Here is a 25285-nt window from a genome sequence, read left to right as displayed (position 1 = left end):
TGCCCTTGGCAGAACCTGATGTATAACATGATTAGTTCCCTAGTGTCAGATGCTGTAAGTGTGTGTTACATTCCATCATAATGCCTAACAAAGGAGCTAATATGTCGATGCTTGGAGTCGATTGAATGATGTGCTGTATGGTTGACTGGAGTCTCGTGGCTTAATGTTTAAACCCACAAGCTTTAACATGATCATTATATAAAAACCTCATGCATTTCGGATAGAGTGGATAGAGTTTTGTGTTGCATGTTGTTGCAATTTTATTAAATCAGACAGGAAAATGTAGATCAGAATTATTAAACCGCCTTTAATTTTTTTTATTTGTTTCCCAAATGATGTTTAACAGAGCATGGAAATTTTAACAGTATGTCTAAAAAATATTTTTACTTCTGGAGAAATTCTTATTTGTTTTATTTTGGCTAGAATAAAAGCAGTTTTTTATTTTTTAAATACCATTTTAGAGTCAAAATTATTAGCCCCTTTAAGTTTTTTCGATAGTCTACAGATCAAACCATCGTTATACAATGCCTTGCCTTATTATTCTAACCTGCCTAGTTAACCTAAATAACCTAGTTAAGCCTTTAAATGTCACTTTAAGTTGAATAGAAGTGTCTGTCAAATATTATTTACTGTCAAAGATCAAAGATTATTCAAAGATTAATAAAATTAGTCAAAGATTATACACATGGCAAAGATTTAAAAAAATCAGTTATTAGAAATGAGTAATTAAAAATTACTATGTTTAGAAATGTGTTGAAAAATCTTCTCTCTGTTAAACAGAAATTGAGTAAAAAGTAAAAAGGGGGCTAATAAATCAGGGGGGTTAATAATTCTGATTTCAATTGTATAATGGTTGATATTACATATGTTTTAGAAGAAATTAAGCGATAAAAAAGGTGTTATTTATTTATTTGTTTATTTATTATTGTTGGCTGATATTATAGCATTTATGAAGGTTTTTTTTTTAATAAGGGCAGATTTTTTAACACTAGAACCACCACTGATTCTACACAATTATTCATTGCAGTTTTTCATGCATTCCATTCAATAATGGTTACACTTAACAATAAGGTTTCGTTAGTTATTGTTAGTTAATGAAATTACTAACATGAACAAAGCATGAACAATAGTTTTACAGCATTTATTAATCATAGTTCAGCATTTACTAATGCCTTTTTAAAACCCTTTGTCATGCTTGTTAACGTGAGTTAATGCACTATGAGTTAACATGAAATAATGAATAACTGTTTTTTCATTAACTAACGTTAAGTAACATGAACAAATACAGTAAGTATCATTAGCTGTTTGCACATGTTAGTAAATAAAATAACTAACATTAACAAATACAACCTTATTGTAAGTGTTACCCAGTAACTATTACTAACTGCATATTTATATCTACAAGCAGGATAGATCGAATGTATTTTATTTTTGAGCTGTCATTTTTGGGCCGCTTATGTTTTAGAATTGATGTAGCTATTAAAAGCCTTTAACCCACTGAGACAGCGGTAATCAGTTTTAGTCACAATGGATAAAAGAAGGCAAATTATGGATGCAAAACATGTAATAGAGACACTAAACTCCATGAGTGAAGATGGGTTGATATCATGGGTGAGCGATGCATCCTGGTTTAACTCACCATCATATTTGATGACTGAAATTAATCATTTCATAGCTCTAGACATTACTTTGTGAAGACAGTGGCACAAAACAGTGATATAATATATCATTTAGCCATATCACAAACAGTAGTCATGCATATGAATGAGTAAATTTGACCTGCTATACAGTAGATATACAATGGTCACTGGCTCTTCTATTGTTAAAAATATGTTTCCACAAATATAAAGCATAAAAACAGTTTGATAATACTACAAATGTTTTCTTGAGCACCAAATCCAACCCAGGCTAATTCTGAAAACGCACCTCTATATACATTTCTGTAGACCATCAAAATACGGAACTATGTTTTTTTTTTTTTTTTTGCAGTTTTTGTTTTCACAAATCCTCGAGAGGCTACTGTGTATGCTATTTCAGTCTGAACTCACGAGAAAACGTAAGTATTTTACGTTTTGTCAGTTTAGTGGCTAATTTGTATGAATTCGTACGAGTTCAGTCGTAAGAAAATGTAAGATTTTAAAAAGCAGGCGTGGCACCTAACCCCTAAACCCAACCGTCATTGGGGGATACGCAAATCGTACTAAAATGTACGAATTAGATCGTACGAATTTGTACGAATTAGCCACTAAATGAAAAAGTTCCGAATTGCCGTGAGATTGTGTTGGCTATTTTATATTTCTCTTGCGAGTTCAATTTGCGCTTTCTGTTCTCTCGTTGATATACCAGAGGCCGCTTTTGACTGACTGTTTGACAGACTGAATGACTGACTGACTGACCAACCGATCGACTGACCCGCCCTTCCCTAAACTCAACCAATAAGATTTTAAAAAGCACAGGTTGACCTACTTCCCCCAACTCAACCAACAATAATAAAAAATAAAAAAAATTCAGAAAAAGAAAAGCCCTCGTCTGATTTTTACAACGTTTTCAGATTTTACCACATTCTCTCCCTGTTACTTACTTGTTGGCTTATGTTTTTGCCTTACTCGCTTTCTGAAACCATTTTTCGCCGGACTTGAACCCTGTCGTCGTGATCAACTCCTCTCTGTGTCTCAAGTGCACCAACATACATGGCGAGCTAACTAGACAAAGGGGTAGAAGCCAGAAAGCCGTCCATATGGAGGTAATCGGTCAGCTGGTAAGCGCGAAAAGGAATATCGTCATAGCGCCCCGTAGCGTTCTTTAAACTACATAATTCACAATCTCCAGAAATGTATATAGGGCTACGTTTACAGAATGAGCCTATGTTGACAAAATCAGTAAAAGGTATTAAATTTTGGTCAGTTGAATTAGTAACATCTTAAATATATTAAAATAGATATTAAACAACAAGTATACATTTGGTATTACTGTATTTTTGATAAAAAGAAACTTTTTTTTTTTTTAAGGATTTTTCTCATCTAGAGTAGAGATGGCCAAACAACAGCAGCATCATTGTTTGTCTATGGAGCTGTGTGTGTGTGTGTGTGTGTGTGTGTGTGTGTGTGTGTGTGTGTGTGTGTGTGTGTGTGTGTGTGCGCGTGTGTGTGTGTGTGTTTTACCTCCACAGATCTCTCCGTTCAAATCCTCGCACTGCCTGTCGTCACACTCACAGTTCTTGCCGTGCACACGTTTATCTCCAGGTGGGTGACATGTGCACTGACCACACAAACACTGCCCTGAAACACACAAATACACATCACTCTGATGAGAAAATGAACAATGAATCTTAATAAACTCCTCTAATTTGCTGCTTATTAATAGTTATTATAGTAGTAGGGTGGGTTTTATATAATAGGTAGGATTAGGGATGTAGAATATGATCATGCAGAATATGTATTTTATAAACAGCTAATATCTTAATAATAGGCAGGTAATAAGCTACTAGTTAATGGTGATAATTGGTATTTAAATGTCTATTTGGGAATTTAAAGTGGTTATTTCTGCCATAGTATTTTATTATCAAGATCTTGTGTAAAGGCAGCCGGAATATATATTTGACCTTGGATCTGGTCCATGAAGGTCAACTGAAAAAGCTCAATGCTCTGAAAAGCAGCAAATGCCTCAGTCTGTGCTTATCATACAGCGTATTAGTCTGCTAAAGTGGCACTGTCGTTGTTTGACATTGACAGCCGCTACAACTCCAGCTCGGTGCAGGCGAGGAGAACAACAAAGCAACGCCCTGTCTGACAACCTCTCAGCCTGCCAAGCGGATAAAAGCTGCGTGCTGCCGTCGCCACGGCAACAGGTGATGTCATAACACTTTTCCTTTATCGATTAGCTTGAGTGATGTCATGTAGCCCTTCCTTTAGGCCTGCACGGACACCCTTACCAAACATTCTATGACTAACCGCCTGTCTTTTCTGTCACATTCCTCTCATTTTCAGAGCTCTAATAGTGTTATCCATCACCAGCAGCAAATAATACACAACTGTTGGCGACAAGTGGAGCTCGGTGAGGGAAAACGGACAAGTAAGTGTACTGATGAAACAAACTGAAATTTTGCACATAATTTAACACCTATAAGAGCATTAAATGATGCACTGGACAGAAAAGAGTGTATCTCCATATGCTTTTGCAGTGGTTAGTGGCATTACTTGTGGGGAAAGCGGCACTGGCAGCCTCAGTGTGATTAATGGCTCCCTCGCTGATCATGTACTGCGCTTTGGTCCGAATCGAAACAATTAATTCCTTCACAATATTTGAGAGACAGCCATCCGGCAAGTTCAATTCTCTGGGGATCCATGCTTGCGCAGGTGCCAAGACAAAAAGCCTCGCTTCTCCAAATTGTTAAACATCATAATGGCTCAGCATCATCAATTTCCAATAATGTGACCCCTAATTCATCTCTTAGAGTTACATTATTATAAAATTATGACTGTAGTTCTTAAATCCTGAGGTAGGAAATTACAGCAAACATTGCATAGGAAGCGGCGACAGCTGTTCTGTTTTAGCTGGAATTCTCACACATTCATTTTCTTTCGGCTTAGTCCCTTTATTAATGAGGGGTCACTACAGCGTAATGAACCATCAACCTATCCAGCATATGTTTTATGCAGTGGATGCCCTTCCAACTGCAACCCATCACTGGGAAACACCCATACACTTTCATTCGCACACATACACTACGGCCAATTTAGCTTAACCAATTCACCTATATCGGAGCACCCGGAGGAAACCCATGCCTACACGGGGAAAACATGCAAACTCCACACAGAAATGCCAACTGGGCAAGCAGATGATCGAACCAGCGACCTTCTTGCTGTGAGATGACAGCACTACCCACTGTGCCACAGCGCCACCCGAATTCTCTCACAATGTCATATATTAATTCATGCTTTATTTTACGATAGCATTTTCAGTATTAACAAACCATTATCTGCCTTTATCTATGGCTCATTAAATTTCTAATTTGCTTCTTATTAATAGTTGTTATGGTCAGGGGCATAGCCAGCTATTTCGGGCCCTATGCACAAAAATTCCACGAAGGCCCCCACCACCCAAAAAAAAAGCAATGTAGGTATCCCTGGGGCCCTCCACAACCCGACACTGGACCTCTAAATTGCCAGAGCCCTTTCCCCCCTTACTAAACCGCTGATTATGGTAGTAGGGTAGGATTTAGGTATTAACTAGAATTATGGATGTAGATTAAGATCATGTAGAATATGCATTTTGGAAACAGACAATATCTTATGATAGGCAGGTAATAAGCTACAAATTAATAGTGAGAATTGGTACTTAAAGTTAAGTGTTACTACACAGTATATTATATTGCAAAACTAAAATTCTTCAACCATTTCTGAACAAAAACAAGGAACACATGCCAATTGCACTTTAACAGGTTTTGAAGTTAAGCTTGAAAGTATCCCCTAAAGGTTACTGCACCCTGAATCTAAAATTTTCATCTGTAGTTTTCACACGTTAAAAAATACATTTGACCTCATGTTGTGTCAGTCATATTGACACACTGGCTCCGAAACTTTTATTGGTATTAAAAAAATAGTTTTTTTTCCAGCTTTTTCACATCCAAAAAAAAAGTGCTTTGAGAGATGCTTTTACAGTTCAGAGCCACCATACAAGAAAAAAGGTAAATACAGAATGTGGTCATTTACGTTACTGATGACTTTATGACAACCACAGTGCATTAAAAAAGAAAGAATGTGGCAGACAGTTGTGAACCCCTATATTCTGGATTCAGGTACTGGTGCACCTCTGCTTTGCTGCTGCTTGGTTGTGTCCATACATTTGACATACTGCCGATAGACATTATAATAGAAAGCATGGTCGGTCTGTTGCTTCAATATGTCAACACAGCTGCCATCTATTATAATATCTATAGCAGGGGTGCTCAAACTTTTTCTTATGAAGGGCCAAAAACGAAACTTGTTTAATAATGTTTAAATTTAATAATGTTTAAAAATGAGTAGGAAACACTGCTTTTTATGAACTAATACGGTAATATGATGAACTTATTACAGTAAAAAACAAAAGAATCTAATTCAGTGGTCACCAAACTTGTTCCTGGAGGGCCGGTGTCCTGCAGATTTTAGCTCCAACCCTAATCAAACACAGCTGAACAAGCTAATCAAGGTCTTAGGTATACTTGAAACATCCAGGCAGGTGTGTTGAGTCAAGTTGGAACTAAATCCTGCAGGGACACCGGCCCTCCAGGACCGAGATTGGTGACCCCTGATCTAATTTATAACAGAATTACAGTAGTTTTGCCTTGATTTGCTTTCTGATCTCTTCTGCATAGTCCTCTATCCATCGAGTGACAGTATTTACATTTTAAAAACTCATTTACAACATTTAATTAAAACAGCAATGTATTTAACTAGCTCAGCAAAAAACAAACAAAAACGTCAAATTAGAGAATGACAATCTCTGTGTTAAATTCATTTGCCCCAACCCTCTCCATCATACTCTCCTTTCAGATAGGATGGTGGGCCAAATCAAAGGTTACAATGGGCCAACTTTGGCCCGCAGACCCTACTTTTGCATCTCTGATCTATACTTTAGGTACTGCCAGTCTCTGTTCAAGATTTGTTTACCTACATGAATGTGTGAAGTATCACAAGCAATGGATCAAAATTCCACTGATTTACTGAAATAAACTTTGCATTTCAGAATAATCCAGCACAGCTCTTTGATACTGAGCTGACACTGTTAAATGTGTAGCAGATCCCTTTTTGTTTTTCATTCATTCATTCGTTTTCCTTTAGCTTAAACTTTATTTTAGAGGTCGCCACAGTGGAATAAATTGCCAACTACTCCAGCATATGTTTTACGAAGCGGAAGCCCTTTCAGCTGCAACCCACTATTGGGAAACATCCATGCCAAGACAAAAAGCCTCGCTTCTCCAAATTGTTAAACATCATAATGGCTCAGCATCATCAATTTCCAATAATGTGACCCCTAATTCATCTCTTAGAGTTACATTATTATAAAATTATGACTGTAGTTCTTAAATCCTGAGGTAGGAATTTACAGCAAACATTGCAGGAAGCGGCGACAGCTGTTCTGTTTTAGCTGGAATTCTCACACATTCATTTTCTTTCGGCTTAGTCCCTTTATTAATGAGGGGTCACTACAGCGTAATGAACCATCAACCTATCCAGCATTTGTTTTATGCAGTGGATGCCCTTCCAACTGCAACCCATCACTGGGAAACACCCATACACTTTCATTCGCACACATACACTACGGCCAATTTAGCTTAACCAATTCACCTATATCGGAGCACCCGGAGGAAACCCATGCCTACACAGGGAAAACATGCCTCTCATGAAAACATGAAAACAACCTCTCGTTCCTCTGCAGTATCTGATGAACACAATATGTAGCCCATTCCTCTTTCTTTTTCTACTTTGAAGAAGAAAGGAGAACATATTGCTTAAACTGACTCCGAAACGTTTTGCGTTTTTTTCGTAATGGATTAATTAATACACATTAGACTCAGTGTGCAAGGTTTGTTTACATGACAACTTTTTTTGCATAAGAACATGAAATAAAACACATACAAACAATTTGGACTTCGCTGTGCAAAACCCTTAAGTTTTCAAGTTAAAAAGATTTTTTTTTCTCTCACAGTGATGTTGTTGAAGAACTATTTTCTGTTCCCAAAAACAATTCATGGAAGATTTCTTAACAAAATCTTTTCTCACTGCTGGTTAGAGCTGATAACAAATACTTTGGATTCTATAACAATGGTTTAAGATTTTTGAGTTATATAAAGTGAAGATGGTGATGAAGCAAAAAACAAACTGAAACAAAACAGTTCAAAAATAGTCAATTTAAAAAACATAACTTAAAAAGTAGAAAGTAATATCAAGTCAGTTTAAACTAGGGCCTGGCAATATGGCAAGAATGCAATCTCAATAATTATTTTCAATATTGAACTTTCACGATATGTATTTCGATATCTGTTGTTAATGCTTCCAGATTTAAAAGAGTACCCCAACAATGACTAAAGACAAAAATTGGAGGGTCCATTAAATATCATAAAATATTTTTGGACGATGAATGGCTGAAAATTTGGTGCATCTTTAATATCAACACACTTTAAGATTCCCATTGTTGCACATTTCTGCTGTATGATTGGCTCTTAGATCAATACAGAGTAAAAAAGTTTAGAGCTCATCATTGTTATTGACATAAATGTTGTTGCGATTCGATATATCGTTTATTGGCCCACCCCTAGTTTAAACTCCTAATTTTCTGGGTCCACATGAAAGAAACAGAAAGATTTAAATGTGTCTTTTATGATGCACACACGGTTAAATTAAAAGCACATACACATAACATCTGTAACCATTCACTGTTGCATGTGGATCAGTATATTACATCTAGAATCTCTTTAACACGACAGCAGCACAATACTAACAACTCCAGCAATGTAGGACACACTAATTCTAATCCCATATACAATTTTTGACAAATGTGAATTGGGACACAGCCATTTTGAAGTTATTTTTTGGCATATCTGGCCTGGCTGCTGAAGATGTATGCCAGCACTGGATCACTCTTGTGCCACAAACCTGACAAGGACAATCAGGCTTGTAAAGACACCAGTGTTTAGCTGCATAGACCACTGGCAGCTCTGACATTAAATGACAAGCGTCCTGGAGCCGTGCTGAGTGTATCCTGATGTGTCTTGTGAAGCATGAACCTGCCAAATACAGAGCTTCATGCAAATCAGACTTTTGGGGGGCTAAAGGGGGTAAGGAGGTTTCTTGCTGTCTGCCTTTTAAAAGTGCAATTAAGAAATGTCAAGAGCCACGAACAACCAGAGGTGGATGCTTTCACAGTAGGTCTTTAGATGCAAATGCATAATAATATAATATAATATAATATAATATAATATAATATAATATAATATAATATAATATAATATAATATAATATAATATAATATAATATAATATAATATAATATAATAATATATTCATTCATTCTGGTATCAAACTATCTATGTTTTTATTACTTCGTTAAAGTACAGTATGATTTTCTGACAAATAATGGTAACTGTAATATCATAATTGTGCTCTTAAAGGACCACCTTGTCACTTAATTGTGTGCATTTTGTCAGCATTTTAACTATTATATTATTCATCTTGTTGCAGATTGCATACTCCCCATTTCATTTACCTTTTACAAATACACATTACCTTCCTATCATACACTGCAAAAATATTTTGCTGCTTGTACAAACTACTTATCTAGAATGAAACTGAAATAACACAATTCTTGAGATTTTTCTTGAGCCCTCTTATTTTTTTTTATGTTTAATCCACTTAAATTTGTTAACTTAGTCAATTTGTGTTGGGACAACATGAATGAAATGTGAGGAACCCTGCATTTTTGACAGCGTATTAGAGAAATTTAAAGAAGCAGAAAGTTTGTCGTTTTTTCCCCAAAAAGTATATAATGTGAAAAATATCAAATAAATATTTGGTCGCATTTTATTTAAAGGCACAATTCTCGTTAATAAAAAAAAAACATAAACTGTGACATTTGCCTCAATAAACTCATAATTTTGTTGCTTTTTTATTAGTTATAAAGGTAATAGTTATGTATTAGGTAGGATTTGAATAAAATCATGCAGGATATGTATTTTCTAATAACTAATAAACAGCCAATAGCTTAATAAACAGTTAATAAGCCACTAATAAATTGGTAATTTCATTGTTTTCATTATTCAGTGTTTTCATTATTTCAAGAATGTTTAATTGTTCAAACAGGTTTATCACGGCTTGAACATGTTGCACAACTTGCTGTGTCTGTAGTTTTATTTCATTTTAGAATATGTTTGCAGAGATCACTTTATTACTGATAGGTGCAAAACTTCATTGAGAAAGTTTAATGGCCAACCAAGACTATTTCCTTTATAATCATTCATGTTACAGCCAATGTCATTGTATTTCTGTCAATCACTGTTTGAAAATAACATAACTAATATGTTGACTAATTGACTAATAAAACTCACACAAACACTCCCCACACTCGTACAAAGATCCTTTAACAGTTTGTTCAAAAACACTGTTAAATGTGTAGCAGATCCCTTTTTGTTTTTCGTTCATTCATTCGTTTTCCTTTAGCTTAAACTTTATTTCAGAAGTCGCCACAGTGGAATAAATTGCCAACTACTCCATATGTTTTACGAAGCGGAAGCCCTTCCAGCTGCAACCCACTATTGGGAAACATCCATACACACACTCATACACAACAGATTTATTCAGTTCATCTGTTCTGAATGTCTTTGAAATGTGGTGGGAAACCGGAGCACCTGAAGGAAACCCACGCGAACACGGGCAGAACATACAAACTTTACACAATTGACAACTTGCCCAGCTGGGACTCGAACCAGTGACCTTCTTGCTGTGAGGCGACAGTGCTAACCACTGAGCAACCGTGCCGTCCCTCTTTTTGTCTTTATTTAGAGCTACTTGATAATAAGATATAAATTCAAACAAAGTAAGCCAGATAACAGTAAGCACATAGAGCTTTACACATTTTAAGAGGCATTAATATTTGATGAGCTCCTAATGCACCACTTCCAGTCGTTTGCTAGTATTGAATATAGAGCAATCTGGGGAGAAGTGCTACTGTAGCTTTACGAGATTTTTCTTTTGAGATATTTCCACTCTGTCAGACAATTTTGAAACATAACATTTGGAAGGCTTTCAATCAGCACAGGAAATGAAAGGTCAGGCAGGACAGCACGAGTTGTGTTAAGATGTGGCATTTGAAATCATCTCTAGTTCACTTCAGTAGCAGCCATAAGGACATCACAATGACACAGCACTGTGCATGCAGCATATTCGTAACCGATCATCCACACACCTGTATGCTCTTAAAATATCTGAGCTATTTCTACTCAAATTTGGGTTAAATAGAGTATACAGTTGGGTTAAAATTCACTCACACTTTATTTTAATTTTAATTTTAAGGTACAGTTATTATTGTTAATAATATTAATACTATTAATAATCACAGATACTATTAATTTCTTTATGTTGCCGCAACACAAATCAATGATATGGAATCCATCAATTTTTACAGTGTATTTCGCATGATCTTATTCTACATCCCTAATCCATCCTGAACCTGCCTAACTACTATAAGCAGCAAATTAGTAGTTAGTTAGTCAGTTAGTTAGCAAAAATCTTAGTTATTTGTTTATTAACCCTCAGTGGTTGAAAACTGTGTATACATTCTAGCATACAAGACTGGTTACTCAAAAGTCTTGTTTTGGCACATTCAGTGTGTTTATTTCAGCTACATTTTGAATACAAATACAATACAATTTGGCCAGTACTACATAATAAGTAGCTGAAATAAGCACAAATGTTAGGGCAAAATCACCTAAGACCCTATAGGGTTAAGTTAACTTTAAGTTTACACATTTAAGTGGGTTGAACATGAAACAATTAAGTTGTCTAAAAAATACTCAACTCAAAAAATACTCAAATGAGTTTCAACTCATTTTAAATAAGTAGTTTGAACAAACAGCAAACGTATTTTTTAAAAGTTTATAAGTAACTAATATAAAGTCAATATTTTATTTGTATATTTTACAATGTAGATTGTGTCAAAGCAGCTTCACATGGAAGATTATATCATTAATTATATTGAAATAGTGTCAATCTAGTTTTCAGTGTTGAAGTTCAGTTTAGTTCAGTTCAGTTCAGTGTGGTTTAATATTCACTGCTGAGAGTTCAAACACTTAAGAGCAAACCCAGAGGAGACAGCGGCAAGAAAAAAACTTCACCATTTGACGAAAGTGAAGAATTAAAAAACCCAGAGTGAAATCAGGTTCAGTTGGGCATGACCATTTCTCCTATGGCCAAACGTCTTGTGCAGAAGTGGTTAATTTTTAATGGTAGCCAGTGGCAATAAGTGGCGAAGAGCAGAGCGGCACATCTTTGACAGTGTGGTCAAGAGTTAAAATCATGTCAACTTTATGGTAATGAGTTAGGACATATTTCGACATGAAGTCCACTGAAGTTGAAGTTAAAGGCCACCACTTGAGAGGATTCCAGAGAACACAAACTTTGGTTCCAACCACAGTTGTTCCCAAGGATTTAATTATTGTAGTCGCCAGATTTACTATTATTTACAATGTTTTCTTAAAGGGACATACATGAAAAAAGTTACTGGCCAGTTACTGATGTGCAGTTATGTTTTTTGTAAAGCGAGATTCTCATGCAAACTAATATGACAGTACAAAACAGTATTGCTGCTTCAGAAGATATTTTAGACATTTGGACACATTTCGGATAAATGAGGCAAAGCCACACCACACAAAACAACTTAAAAGGCGCTTAACATTTTCATACTGGAACGTATGTTTTTATGCGGGATTGTAAATGTGCGTTCACACCCAAAGCAAAGAGAGCGTCAAAGTAATTGGAAGTCATCTATTTTTAATGGGAGCCGGCAGAGATAAGCAGTGAGGAGCTGCGCGGGATGTCTTCGTCTGTGTAGGCGTCAATGAGAGTTAAAATCAAGTCAACTTTATGGTAATGAGCTATGACGTGTTTCAGCAGCAAGCAATCGAAATGTAGAAGTCCACCACTTGAGAAGAGTCCAGCGAACACAGCCCTGTGAACTTTGACCACAGTTGTTCCCAAAGGTTTAATCATTGGGGTGTGATTATTGCGGTCACTGGATTTCCAATTATTTACCATTTTCTTACATGGATATACATTAAATATGTTATTGTTATATACATCATATGCAGTGTATATATATATATATATATATATATATATATATATATATATATATATATATATATATATATATATATATATATATATATATATATATATATATATAATTCAAACTATATCTCATTCAAACTATATCGACAGTACAAAACAGCGTTGCTGCTTCAGAATATTTCAGACATATGGACACATATTGGATAAGTGGAGCAAAACTACACCGCACACAACAACTTCATCTTCCATTGTTAAATGAATTTGATGAAAAGTGTGCAACATTTTCATGCTAGAAAGCATTTCTAAAAGTGATTTGCTGATATGCATTGACCCCTTTAAATACGAGATCAATGTAGCGAATTTTCTGCCGGAGCTGTGAAGACAGACAGCGTCGTGGCAAGGCAGGCCACCGCGAACTTAGACGCTCTCACCGCCTTCAGTATGAATGCACAGTAAGTAATTTGCTGAAATGCTGCAACGGCGCCTTTAAATATGAGATCAATGTAGCAAACTTTGATGCTCTTACCGCCTTTGGTGTGAACACACAGTAAGCCTACGGAAAATGAAAGAATGAATGAATGAATGCACATATTTGTTTGTACATGCCATATTTAAATAGCATTATGCGTAATTTTATATTTTTTGTCATTTATTATTTTTTTTTATTTGACTTTAAAGCTCAACCTTTAGCTGCATGTTTCTACGTATAAATATACATATACATATGCATATGCATACTAATTGGACACATTCAGATAGTACATTCGCTCCCAGTGCAGAACACCACTTGGTCCTCGCACACCAGAGAAGGCCACCATTATCAAACTCAGAGGAAGTGATTGCAATCAGCCCTAATTCTGCTGATTTGCTTTAAAAGATCGCTCATCACGCCAAGCAGTTCCTACAACACACTGGATATCAGTCAACATCTGCGTGGCAAATTAGGCCTCTTTTCCCTCTCCCGTAAGACGACTGGGAGTGTTAAATGATTGCTGCTGTGCATGTTTAATCAAGATGCATTCTTTGTATACTGGATCTGCACACAGTAATCTATAGAGTGCATTAGTGAGCTAATGAATAGTGTAAAAACCAACACTTACTAGCTTCCGTCAATGCAATCGCTTGTTTGTTGCTGGTCTAATGACGTGACACCCAAGCATACAGTACATGTCTTTTAGATATTGCATTATAGCATGTAAAAAAAGGATAGCATTAAATGTGAAATGTTAGCTTATACCATGGAACCGCTGACACATTCATAAAAAATGTGTCTACTTATCTTCTGTAGCAATTGGTTTTCCAGCCTCAGCAGTACCTCTGTCAGAACAGGTGTTTCCTGGAGGATTTTCCAGGCTTGAGAAAATGTGAAATCTTTTCACTTTTCACCGCCTCAACTGGCTCTTTGTTTCCTCTCAAAGCCATTTACAAGCTCTTCTGCTGAATCCTGCTTTCTTTCTGGTCTTCTACAAGCTCTCACGAGTCGCTGGCAATGATGGCCATCATTCTTAACCAGGAAAAATGGGCACATGAGTATGGAGCGCAGCTAGCACACAGACTGATTGAAAAAATCAACATATCTATTTATAGCTGAAGGCTTGGAGCGGCTGCCGTGTGGTGCGGGAATCCCTGATATGGGGCTTTTCCGTGTAAATGTTGGATTGATTCAGCCAGGTTGACAGTCCTTCTTAATTGTGGGAGTGAAATTTAGAACGGAGGAAAGCTGGATAATTACCTGCTGTCAGCGTAATGGATGCAGCGAGCGGACCTATAGCTCCAATCATGGGTGAAATTCTATGTAAACAGATGTATAAATCATCATTTGCTGGCCACTTCTCATAGCACATGCTCACAGTATGGAGGGATGGTAAATCTATGGATTATTGATGCTCAACTGTAAAGCCACGGGGATCCATTCAATGTGCATTCAGGGAAAGCTTTGAGATCCAGTGGGTACACACTAGGAGGTCTATAATATGTGGATAAAGCCATATTCATCTCAATGGGAGTTGCTTGGCTGATGGAGTACCTTCCAAAGATGAGTTGAGTTAATATAGGATAACACTGAAGCTGCCGAAAAATGAGAGTGCTGATTGGCTGAAGGCATTTTAAGCTCTTTATAATAGCAAATTTATTATTGTCATGGCAAAAACAGTAAATATAAAACAACAAATCATTTTCATATTTTTAGAGACCTTAAAATGGCAAGAATCAGGCACTGGTAATATTTGTTATTATATATATATATATATATATATATATATATATATATATATATATATATATATATATATATATATATATATATATATATATATATATATATATATATATATATATATATATATATATATATATATATAAAATAACTTATTTCCTCCAAATTTCAAAAACAAATATTTGGAGCATTTTTGTTTATTATACAGTAAATAACGGTTGGTCAGAATAACAAATTACTTTATTAAAATCAGGATTTGAGATTTTTTTTATACATATTTGTCATTAGCAGTTTACAGAAAATATGGTTATACTGTATTTTAGTCAAATACATAGCTATAGATCATAAATCAATTTTAACTAAAAGGGTTTGTTGGATCTTTTACGTTTTTATAGCTGTGTTTATACTGTATATACTGTGTCTCAAAAAAAAAAAAAACAAGCAATAATATATCAAGCAAAAATAAGACTGCTTATCATACCACAGGAATAAAAATGACAAAATTTTGTACATGAATAAAAGCGCAATCTATGCATTAGAATAATCCTTTTATTTACTTTCCTTGACAATGATGTAATGATGGCGTAATGATGACGTACAGTGCTATATATATATATATATATATATATATATATATATATATATATATATATATATATATATATATATATATATATATATATGGGTGCTTTTCAAGAATTCTTTCTTTTTTATTTCCTGCCAATTAATTATTGAGCTTGGGCAAAATTTAACCCACCATTTGGTTAAAGCAGATTTCAGATGTTTTAAAAGTACAGCAGGAGAAATTAATCCTAGTTAATGAATTTTAATTACTTTGTTTTGTGATTTAATAATTTCTTTTCTTATTACAGGGAGAAAACTCACATCCTACTCGCTATGTTCCTCTAAAGACCAGAACAAACAGTTTTGCAGTGCCAATATCCAAGGCAGAAATCCCTTTGCGGATTTAGCTTTTTATACACATGGTACTAAAAAAAAAAAAAAAAAAAAAAAAAAAAAGTCTTTCACCGCAAGACTTGCTGCCAGATTCATTGTTATTTCAGGTGCTACAGAGGGAACATGCCAAGCTAAAGCCTTGAGAAATGAAACACAAAAGCTACTACAGAATGTACAGACTGATTCTTCCAGCCTGCATTTTTACATTTGTCTTTTTTAGGTATGTCGGCTGCGTTCATTAACATTGTCCTTAACAAATGTGTCACTTATTATTTACCGTAAAACAAACAGCTTGTAGGTTGAATTGTGCATAGTGTACTTTCAGCCATTACAGAAAAAAACATGAACTCTTTTAGTTTTAAAATGAGATGTTAAATAAAAGTTATATTATCTACACTTCTTAGCTACTGCAGATTATAAGTGAACACAGGGATGGAAGCACAGAGAACACAGCCTCTATTAAAGCTAAATTATCACTTCACTCACTAAAACAAGACTATTATTATCGCTCTTCACTTTCTTATGCAGCGGGGAGCTATGGAAATGGAATTCTTTTGGAACAATCACGCTATTTCTGATTCATCTACTGTGGTGTTTTTTTCCTTTCTAACAAGACTCACGCAGAGACAGTATGTAGGGCCCAGCACCACTATCTGAAGCACAGTTAAGTTCGTAATAAACCTTTAAAAAGTACCATTGGAACTTCTGGTTCATAGGAGGCTGTAATTTAGAAGATTATTGCAATTAGTTTTTAAATGATAAATATGTATGGCCTGTAAGGTGCCCACCAAATGCCACTCTTTCCATTACTATTAGAGCACATTTAATTATCATTCTATCCATAATCAAGGGCAGGGTCTTTCTATAGATTTATTTCGATTCCTCATAGTAGTGAAGGTTAAAGGCATTTGATGTACATTACTTCAACTATGGCATTTTGTCAAATGTCTTAATTAGCTGATCAAATATACATGCTTATTATGACTGAATGCATACAGTCTGCAGGGTGGCTCATTTTAATATTTATATATGAAGTTTTCAATAGCAGTGTCTTGAAAATGATGTAGTATGAATAAATTAAATAATCCATCCACTGAAGGAGAAATAAATGACTCACACAGTGTTATCAAAAGCTGTTATTTGTCTTGTGTGTTCAGACATCAACCTGCATCTGTTTGAAGTGTTTGTGTTGTTACTGGGTTTAACAGTAAACTATCACTGAGACATGATTGGCCTTGTATAATTACTGCTAAAACACTGTTTTGAGTGAAACTGCAGGCTCAAAGAATGGCATAAGCAGCTGCAGCATTATTTGTCTATGCATATATTGCTTTTTTTTTTTGTAGAATATTTTTTGGGGTCCTTGGTGATTTATAAAATGCAAATCAATGGCTACTGGCACTTTTAGTTAAAAACAGTACAAAACATACAAGCAGATATACAAAACATTTCTTACACTTGCGTTTTTTACTGTGGTCTTAAGAAGTGAAATGATTATGCACATAACTAAACATTATTTACAATAAGAAAAGGTTTATTATTATACACTCACCAGCCACTTTATTAGGTATATCAGTCCAACTACTCGTCAACGCATATTTCTAATCTGCTTCTAATACTTCTAATCTAATCTGTCATAAAGCGCGAATCGTCTCAGACTGGTTTCTTGAACATGAAAATGAGTTCACTGTACTCAAATGGCCTTCCCAGTCACCAGACTTAATCCAATAGAGCACCTTTGGGATGTGGTGGAAAGGGAGATTGCATCATGGATGTGTTGCTGACAAATCTGCAGCAACTGCATGATGCTATGTCAATATGGACCAAAATCTCTAAGGAATATTTTCAGTACCTTGTTGAATCTATGCCACAAAGGATTTAGGGAGTTCTGAAAGCAAAAGGGGGTTTAAGCCGGTAAGAGTAAGGTGTACCTAATAAAGTGGCCAGTGAGTGTAGTTCTTACTGTATTCGCAGGTATTAATGTTGTTCATGTCCTGTACATGCTTTCTCTTAAATTTTCTATCAAAGAAAATACATAGCTTGAGGGTAAGTACGTTTTCCGCAAATGTACATTTTTGGATGAAATATCCCTTTAAGATTCACAACACTGCTAATTTTAGCACTGTTTTTTCCTCCTAAGCTTTGCATCGCTCCACGCCAGAGCGACTAATTGGAAGAGTTGAAAATTAGGCACTTCACCTTTAAGATGAACCTGTTTAATTCAAAACAATCCATTAAGACTGACACACTAATTGACAGCGCAGCTAATTTTAGCATTGTTCTCTCCACTTTGCGTCACGTCACGCCAGAGCGACTAATCGGGAGTGCCGAAAACGACACACTTCACCTTTAAGAGTCCTCTGGCCTACCACATGAGCCTCAAATGCGACACCTCAGATCTGTGAAACGCTGTGGTTGGAACCAACTGATGAATAGACACTACTTAATTACCTCTGCCAAAGCAGGGCAGGCTGGAGGTTCCCCGACACCTCTTCTGACTGGCTTCCACAGACAGCGAACAGGAGAGGGGATGATCGCATTTCCTTCCAGCCCAGCCTTCCTTGCAGTCGCACCTGCCACAGTTACACTGGCCGTGACCTTCAAACAGACACATAGCAGGATTTAGAGTCCTCTAATGGATGAAAGATCTGCCCGAAGCTGCCCTAAATACAGCCAAAGATTACACATCGGTGGTGTCTATGTGCCTGTTTAGGGAGTTAAAGGGCACCGTAGGTCTGGCTGACCATGAATGCCAAAATTGGTTTGTGTAAGCAGTCCTCTGAGGTACATATGGCTAAAGAGTTATTCCTCAGCATTAAAACCAGATGTCGAAATGTTTCTGAACCGCATCTGTTGTTCTTCAGCTCTTGATAATCCACATGCTTTTGTTTATGCAAGATCATGTATTGCTAGAGCAAACGGATATCGAACAGTTTCACCCTGCCTTCTTTTTCGCTGCTAGATTTTGGAATGTGAACCATTTCCTTTTGAGGAAGTTGGGTGAAGCCAAACCTGACCATTTCTAACTCGTTTCTTGAGGCCACTGAGGGGAAAAACACTGGCAGAGTGATATTTTAGATACTGATTTAATATATACAACACAAATGTGATAATAGAATGAGAAGTTTGACAGAAATGCTTCAACTAGTTCCTTCACCTGAACAGAAATCATCTGAGTATCTGTCGTACATGGCATGGCAACTTCTCTCATCACACTCGCAGGTTTCTCCATGAATGTCGCCCCAGTCTCCTGAGGGATCCACATCATAGCAGGTGCACTCGCCACATACACATGTGCCTACAGAGACAGGGTGAAAAGTTTTAGGAAACTATGGTAAAAAAAATCATCAAACTATTCACATTGTCAGGTTTGGGTCATGTCAGGTAAGATTCTATCCAAACTTACCAAACGTAAAATTAGAATCCGGATTTCTGATTGAATGGCCAATTAGTTCAATGAAAAGGAAGTCAAAAACGTGAAGTCTTACAAAATACTTAAAGATTATTTAAAATCCTTACAAATCCATAACTTTACAATTAGGGTTGCAATGTATGAGCAATAGAACATAAGTAGCAGTGCATATCGGCACTGGCGGGAGGCATACCTTGCCTTAGTGTCCCACCAGTGATGATATACAGCCATATCGCACTACTACGAGTGTGTTATTGTGTTTATACAACAGTTCGACAGCATAATCGTGTATATAAAAAGAAAATCAAACATGTCTCAAAATTCTTTTATATGAGGAAATACTTTCTTCCGCCAGTCATTCACATCTACAGCTGATGTCAGAGAATCTGTTACTAATTCACAAACATCACTTTAGAGCGAGTATTTGAATGATTCTCTCGGGTAATGTCTAAAGTGAAGACAAAACAGGTGATTTTGCTGACATTTTAAGATTATGAGGCTAAACGATTTGAAATGTCATCAGTTTGGAGACATTTCCCAGTATTTCTCTGTTACAATCGGGATATCACAATAAACCCAAAGCGCAATGCAAACACTACCAGATTACTCTTGTGTTTGAGTTACTCACTAATTTAATAATGAATTGAGCAGCTGTAGTTTAAAAATACACCAATTTTTTTCCCATGAGGGCTTTTTATGCTGTCTCTGTCACCGTCTTGTGGATGGACAACGTAAACCATCTTTGCTTTGTATAGTATGACAGGCTGATGGGTGCCGATGCGCTGTATCTCAGAAATTATAACAGTTTAAAATAGGCACTATCCTTATACATAAACTAAAGGTTTGGGTCATGTCAGGTAAGTTTCTATCCAAACTCAAAAATATTTGCAAATAAAGCATTATCACATCCCATGTGAATGTGACTTTGCTTTGAGCAAGATGATATATGCAACTAAAAAAATAATCATAAGCAGGAAAACCCTTACTTCCACGGTAAAAATTAATTGACTTGCTCTTCTTGGGTTTGGGGGGGGGGGGGGGGGGTCTGATATATATTCTGTTACACAACAGTTTTAGGAGATGATTAGAGAAAATGATTTTAGTGATTGACTTTTGCTCAGAGGTTTGCAGATTTCTAAACCAACATTTGATTGAGTGCAATGAGGTCGACCCACTGGTTAGTTCAGTCAGCCAATCACAACATCTGTTCAGGCAAAACTACATGACTTTTTGTATGTGCATCATAGTATTGTTTTTCGTAAATATGTTTCCACTGTAGTTTATGCACATATCAGATTACACTTTATAAAAAAAGCATATACATCTTTATGCACGTTTTTAAAATGTATATGCATGCATCATTTTAAGTAACATTTTTCAAGCAATATTCTAAAAGCTGCACATAAAAATATGTGGATAGAAACAGTAATTCTTACAGATTTTTTGTTGTGTTTTTATTTTGTTTTTAAGAGGAAAGACTGCAGCACATATTTACATATTCATCTAAAAGTCACTCTCAGAAGTCTGGACGCAACCTGGATCAGTAAATAACCACAAAAGTATTTCCCTCTTTTACCTTCTATCCAAAGAATGAAAAACTATTTTGTTGTGAATATATTGGTAGTACACTGAATCCCATTTAGTTTCTTGTAGTCATTTATTAAGCCGGCAGCTAGCTCTCTGTAACTCTCACATAGTTTCCCACAGAAGCTATGCAGGGCTACACCCAGTCAATACCTGGATGGGAGTAAACATGGAAAAGCTATGTTGCTGCTGAAAGTGGTGTTAGTAAGGCCAGCAGGGTGCGCTCGGCTGTGTGGGCCCTAATGCCCCAGTTTATTGATGGGGACTCTATACTCTATACTCTTTCTTATGAGATGTTAAATCGAGGTCCCTACTCTCTGTGGTTGTTAAAAATCCCAGAATGCTCTTCGAAAAAGAGTAACCAGAAGAGCATCCTGGCCGATTCTGCCCACTGGCCTCTGATCATCATGGCCCCCTAACCATCCCCATATCATAATTGGCTTCAATTATGGCTTCATCACTCTTTCTCCTCTCCACCAATCAGTTGGTGTGTACGGTCTGGCACAATATGACTGCTGTAGTATAATCCAGGTGGATGCTGCACACTGGTGTTGGATGAGGAGATTCCCCAAAAAATTGGCAAAGTGCTTTGAGTGCCTAGAAAAGCGATATATAAATATAAGGACTTATTATTATTATTATTATTATTATTATTATTATTATTATTTGCAGGCTGCAGTAAACGTAATGACCACGGTGACAATAGCAAAATTTTTGAATTTCAGACTGTTAATTCAGTTTTGAACATTGTAAAAACACTCTTTTGAAAGACAAAGTGTATATGTAGATAAAGAAAATCTATATTAAATGATATGAAATTTCTTTAGTACGTTCTACATTTTTAGTTTTAGGGATTTGAGAAGTCTCAAAGCCATTTTCTGATTGTTGAAATATGAGTTCAGACTGTTTTGTCTGTGTGAGGAGGATTAGGGCTCGCTGAAACAGTTAGCTGCACAGCACTATAATTGAAGTGATGCTGAAAAGGAAAGCCAAATTTCTCCTGGGGACCAAATCCTCCAGAGCCCAGCTGACAATAAAGGGGCCGTGCATGGCAAGGATTGATGAGGATGCTTACTCCAAGTTCCAGCTAATCTATTGCTGGGGCGACAGTCATGGCAACAGAGCTGCAGGAAACACCTCCACTCTGATGAAGCCGAGCCAGACCAGTCGCAGCAGCTCTGGAAATCCTGTTTTCTTTTATCTGGGTGTTGAAAGCACACTGGGAGCTGAGCCTTCTGGCGTCCTGAAAACAGGGGCCGCGACTGCTGCCACTGCCACCATTTGCAGTTCTGTCAAAGAGTTGTCCTCTGGTGAATATAGACATACTGTGCATGAACAGGATGAGCTGCAATTTTACAGTTGTGCATGTAAGAGTATATTGTTGCTTACTGTACATCCCTAAGAAGTAAAGCATATACAATAGTAGCCCACTCCTCCACATACAATATATCATCAGAGTGACTTGCATAGACTTGATTGGGACTCATTTCACAGACGGTTTCATTCCAATGCACTACTTTTACATTGTCTTCTTATGTAAACAAGTGCTTGGTGGATGTTCATGACTGTTTTGTTCGAGTCTAGTGTCTTTTGATGTGCCTCACACATGAGTGGCCCATTTTAAAGATGGTGTGTCAAGTTAAATGAATTTCAACTTTTATACTCAGCGCTGGTCATTAATGTCAGTTTCAAAGCAGTGGACCAATCAGATGAAACCATTGGCAGGGCAAAGCATACTGAGCTTGTTTACAGTAGCAAGTTAGCATGACAATTGTTAAAATGGCAGAGGAGGTGCTTCCTAAAAAAAAACATTCCTAAATGCTGCGTCTTGTGTTTTTAGAAGCAAAGAAATGTTCTGAGTGAATGGCCCATTAGAGTTTAATGAGACAGAAATCCAAATCTGTCTTATAAGTGCTTATAGATGATTCAAAAACCTTACAAATTTATAACTCTACAATTAGGGATGCGATATACGTTGATAAAAAATTGGTTAGCAGCTGAGCATACAGTATATAAGATTGTAGTGGCGCCAAAGTATTTATTTATTAATTCATTCTTTCATTTATTTTCTTTTCGGCTTAGTACCTTGATTAATTTGGAGTCGCCACAGCAGAATGAACCGCCAACTTATCCAGCATATGCTTTTTAAGCAGCGGATGCCCTTCCAACTGCAACCCATCCCTGGGAAACACCCATACATTCATTCACACACATGGGCAATTTTAATTTACCCAATTCACCTGAATCGCATGTCTTTGGGTTTGTTTGGGAAACCGGAGCACCCGGAGAAAACCCACACAGAGAGAACATGCAAACTCCACACAGAAATGCCAACTGACCCAGCCAAGGCTCGAAGTATGAGAAGGAGCGTTATCCTGCTAAAAAATTTGCCATCTCCTGTGGTTTGTAATGTAATGGGCAGCACAAATGTCTTGATACCTCAGGCTGTTGATGTTGCCATCCACTCTGCAGATATCTTACACATCCCCATAACGAACGTAACCCTAAATCATGATTTTTTCTGTGAGAATCTTGGGTCCATGCAGGTCATTATGTCTTCTACAGCATTTGCGATGGTTGGGAATCCGGTTAACAGATGATTCATCAGAAAAATCTGCCTTCTCCCACTTTTTCAAATGATAAAAAGTCAAGGTATTATTTGTTGCTCTTACAACTGGGATCAACGACAAGGCTTTTGTCAGGTAGTGTAGGCCTTTGTCCTTTTTCTCTCTGTACTTTACTGTTGCTGTATATAAAGTAACCACTCTCTGTTAGCCACTGTTAGTCTGCCTATTTGTGCCATTTGACCCTCATTCAAAAAGGTGTTAAACTGTGATTAACTATCGAAACCTTTTCCAGGCCTCCCATCCCATACTTTCCAGAAGCACATTTAATACCCTCTGCCAATATGACTTGTGCACATGGGGTCCTAAAAAGAGGAATTCATGAGTCTGGTTTTAAAATTACCTATCATTACTTGTTTTTATACCCAAGCACTTTTTTTTTTGCTTTATTTAAACTTTTTTCCCCATAAAAAGGTTATTAAGTGCATAACTTTGCATGTTTGTATTTGAAAGTGAAGGGCAAGCTATTTCATGGATTGAGAGCTTGACTGACTAAAAGAGCCTGTCATTTCACACAATAGCAGCGATCCACTGAGACCTGCCATTCACAGGGCAGAACGTATAATTGAAGGGTATAAACAGAATAGAAAATACAGAAAATGAGGATGGATGACTTAAAAGTGTCCAAAATAATAGTCTTTCACCATGTGTGCTGGAAGTAACAAATGCACTTTAGTGTACATCCATACCCTTATTTCTGTTAGAAGCTGAGGGATTTCTCCTCAAACAGAACACATTACTGATAATAAAACACATACAGTGATCATCATATATCAGTACACCCCTCACAAATCGCTCATTTCAATTAATATTTTCTGTAGGAAGCTTCACAGTATTATATTTGCATATATACATTAGATTGGTCAGTACTGAAGCCAAATCTGGAGATAATCAAACAAAATAATTTTTGATAACGGTCCAAAATTAGTACAAATTTATATGTTAGGGAAATGTTTTTATAAAAAATGTAAAAAGAGCAAAAATCAAGAGAAAAAAAATTGGTAAAATGTTGTAGGTTGTAAACTTTGTTGCAATATTTTGCATGAAGTGAAATGTATTATATTTCTATTTCTAAAGATGTTCAATGACTAAAATATTTTTTCAGTAAATTTATCCATTTCATAAATTTGCTTGTTAAAATGCACCTAAATATATGACCGGTATTCACTGAAAAATTTATACAAATGTTCATTTCTGAAATGAAGTGTACTCAGTTATGCTGAGCACTCATGTGGTCAAATGTACGCATAACATTGCCTTACTGTATGTACAGGCTATGAAGAATCGTTTATATTCTGCTGGAAAGTGTATTCGCCTGTAAAATGTTGTTGTTTTTTAAACAAATGCAAGTGCCCATCTTTCGATGCAGAAAACCAGTGTGCTTGCCTTTGGTGAGTGGATAGGGTTTGTGATGAGTGGATACAGTTTCTTAGAAACTGAGGGGTTTCCTCTCAAACAGAACACTTTGCTGATAGTAAAATGCATATGCACTGAAACAAATGACTTCTGTAGACTTTCTAATTTAAAATGAGTCAACTCTTTAGTTTTTTTGGGATGACTTAATTCTTTTTTATTTTCAATCCACTTAAATTTGCAAAAACTAAAGTTACAGGCTATTAACTTAGACAATTTGTAATGGAACAACATAAAGAATTGGTGTAGAACCCAAC

At 36.2% G+C, this 25285-nt stretch overlaps 1 protein-coding gene across 1 annotated transcript in view; it reads right to left on the bottom strand.

The window, feature by feature from the left end:
- Positions 1–3006: 3006 nt before the first annotated feature.
- Positions 3007–25285, bottom strand: part of itgbl1 (integrin, beta-like 1) — a 58139-nt gene continuing 35860 nt past the window's right edge. The window contains 3 exon segments of the mRNA NM_001024072.1: positions 3007–3278; positions 18447–18593; positions 19153–19293. Of these exon segments, the coding sequence (NP_001019243.1) occupies positions 3052–3278; positions 18447–18593; positions 19153–19293 (515 nt within the window). The 3' untranslated portion in view covers positions 3007–3051.

The sequence above is a fragment of the Danio rerio genome, chromosome 9 (genome assembly GCF_049306965.1).
Source record: "Danio rerio strain Tuebingen ecotype United States chromosome 9, GRCz12tu, whole genome shotgun sequence".
NCBI lineage: Eukaryota > Metazoa > Chordata > Actinopteri > Cypriniformes > Danionidae > Danio > Danio rerio.
Note: the sequence above shows the minus strand (reverse complement) of the source record. Positions and strands in the feature narration are given on the sequence as shown.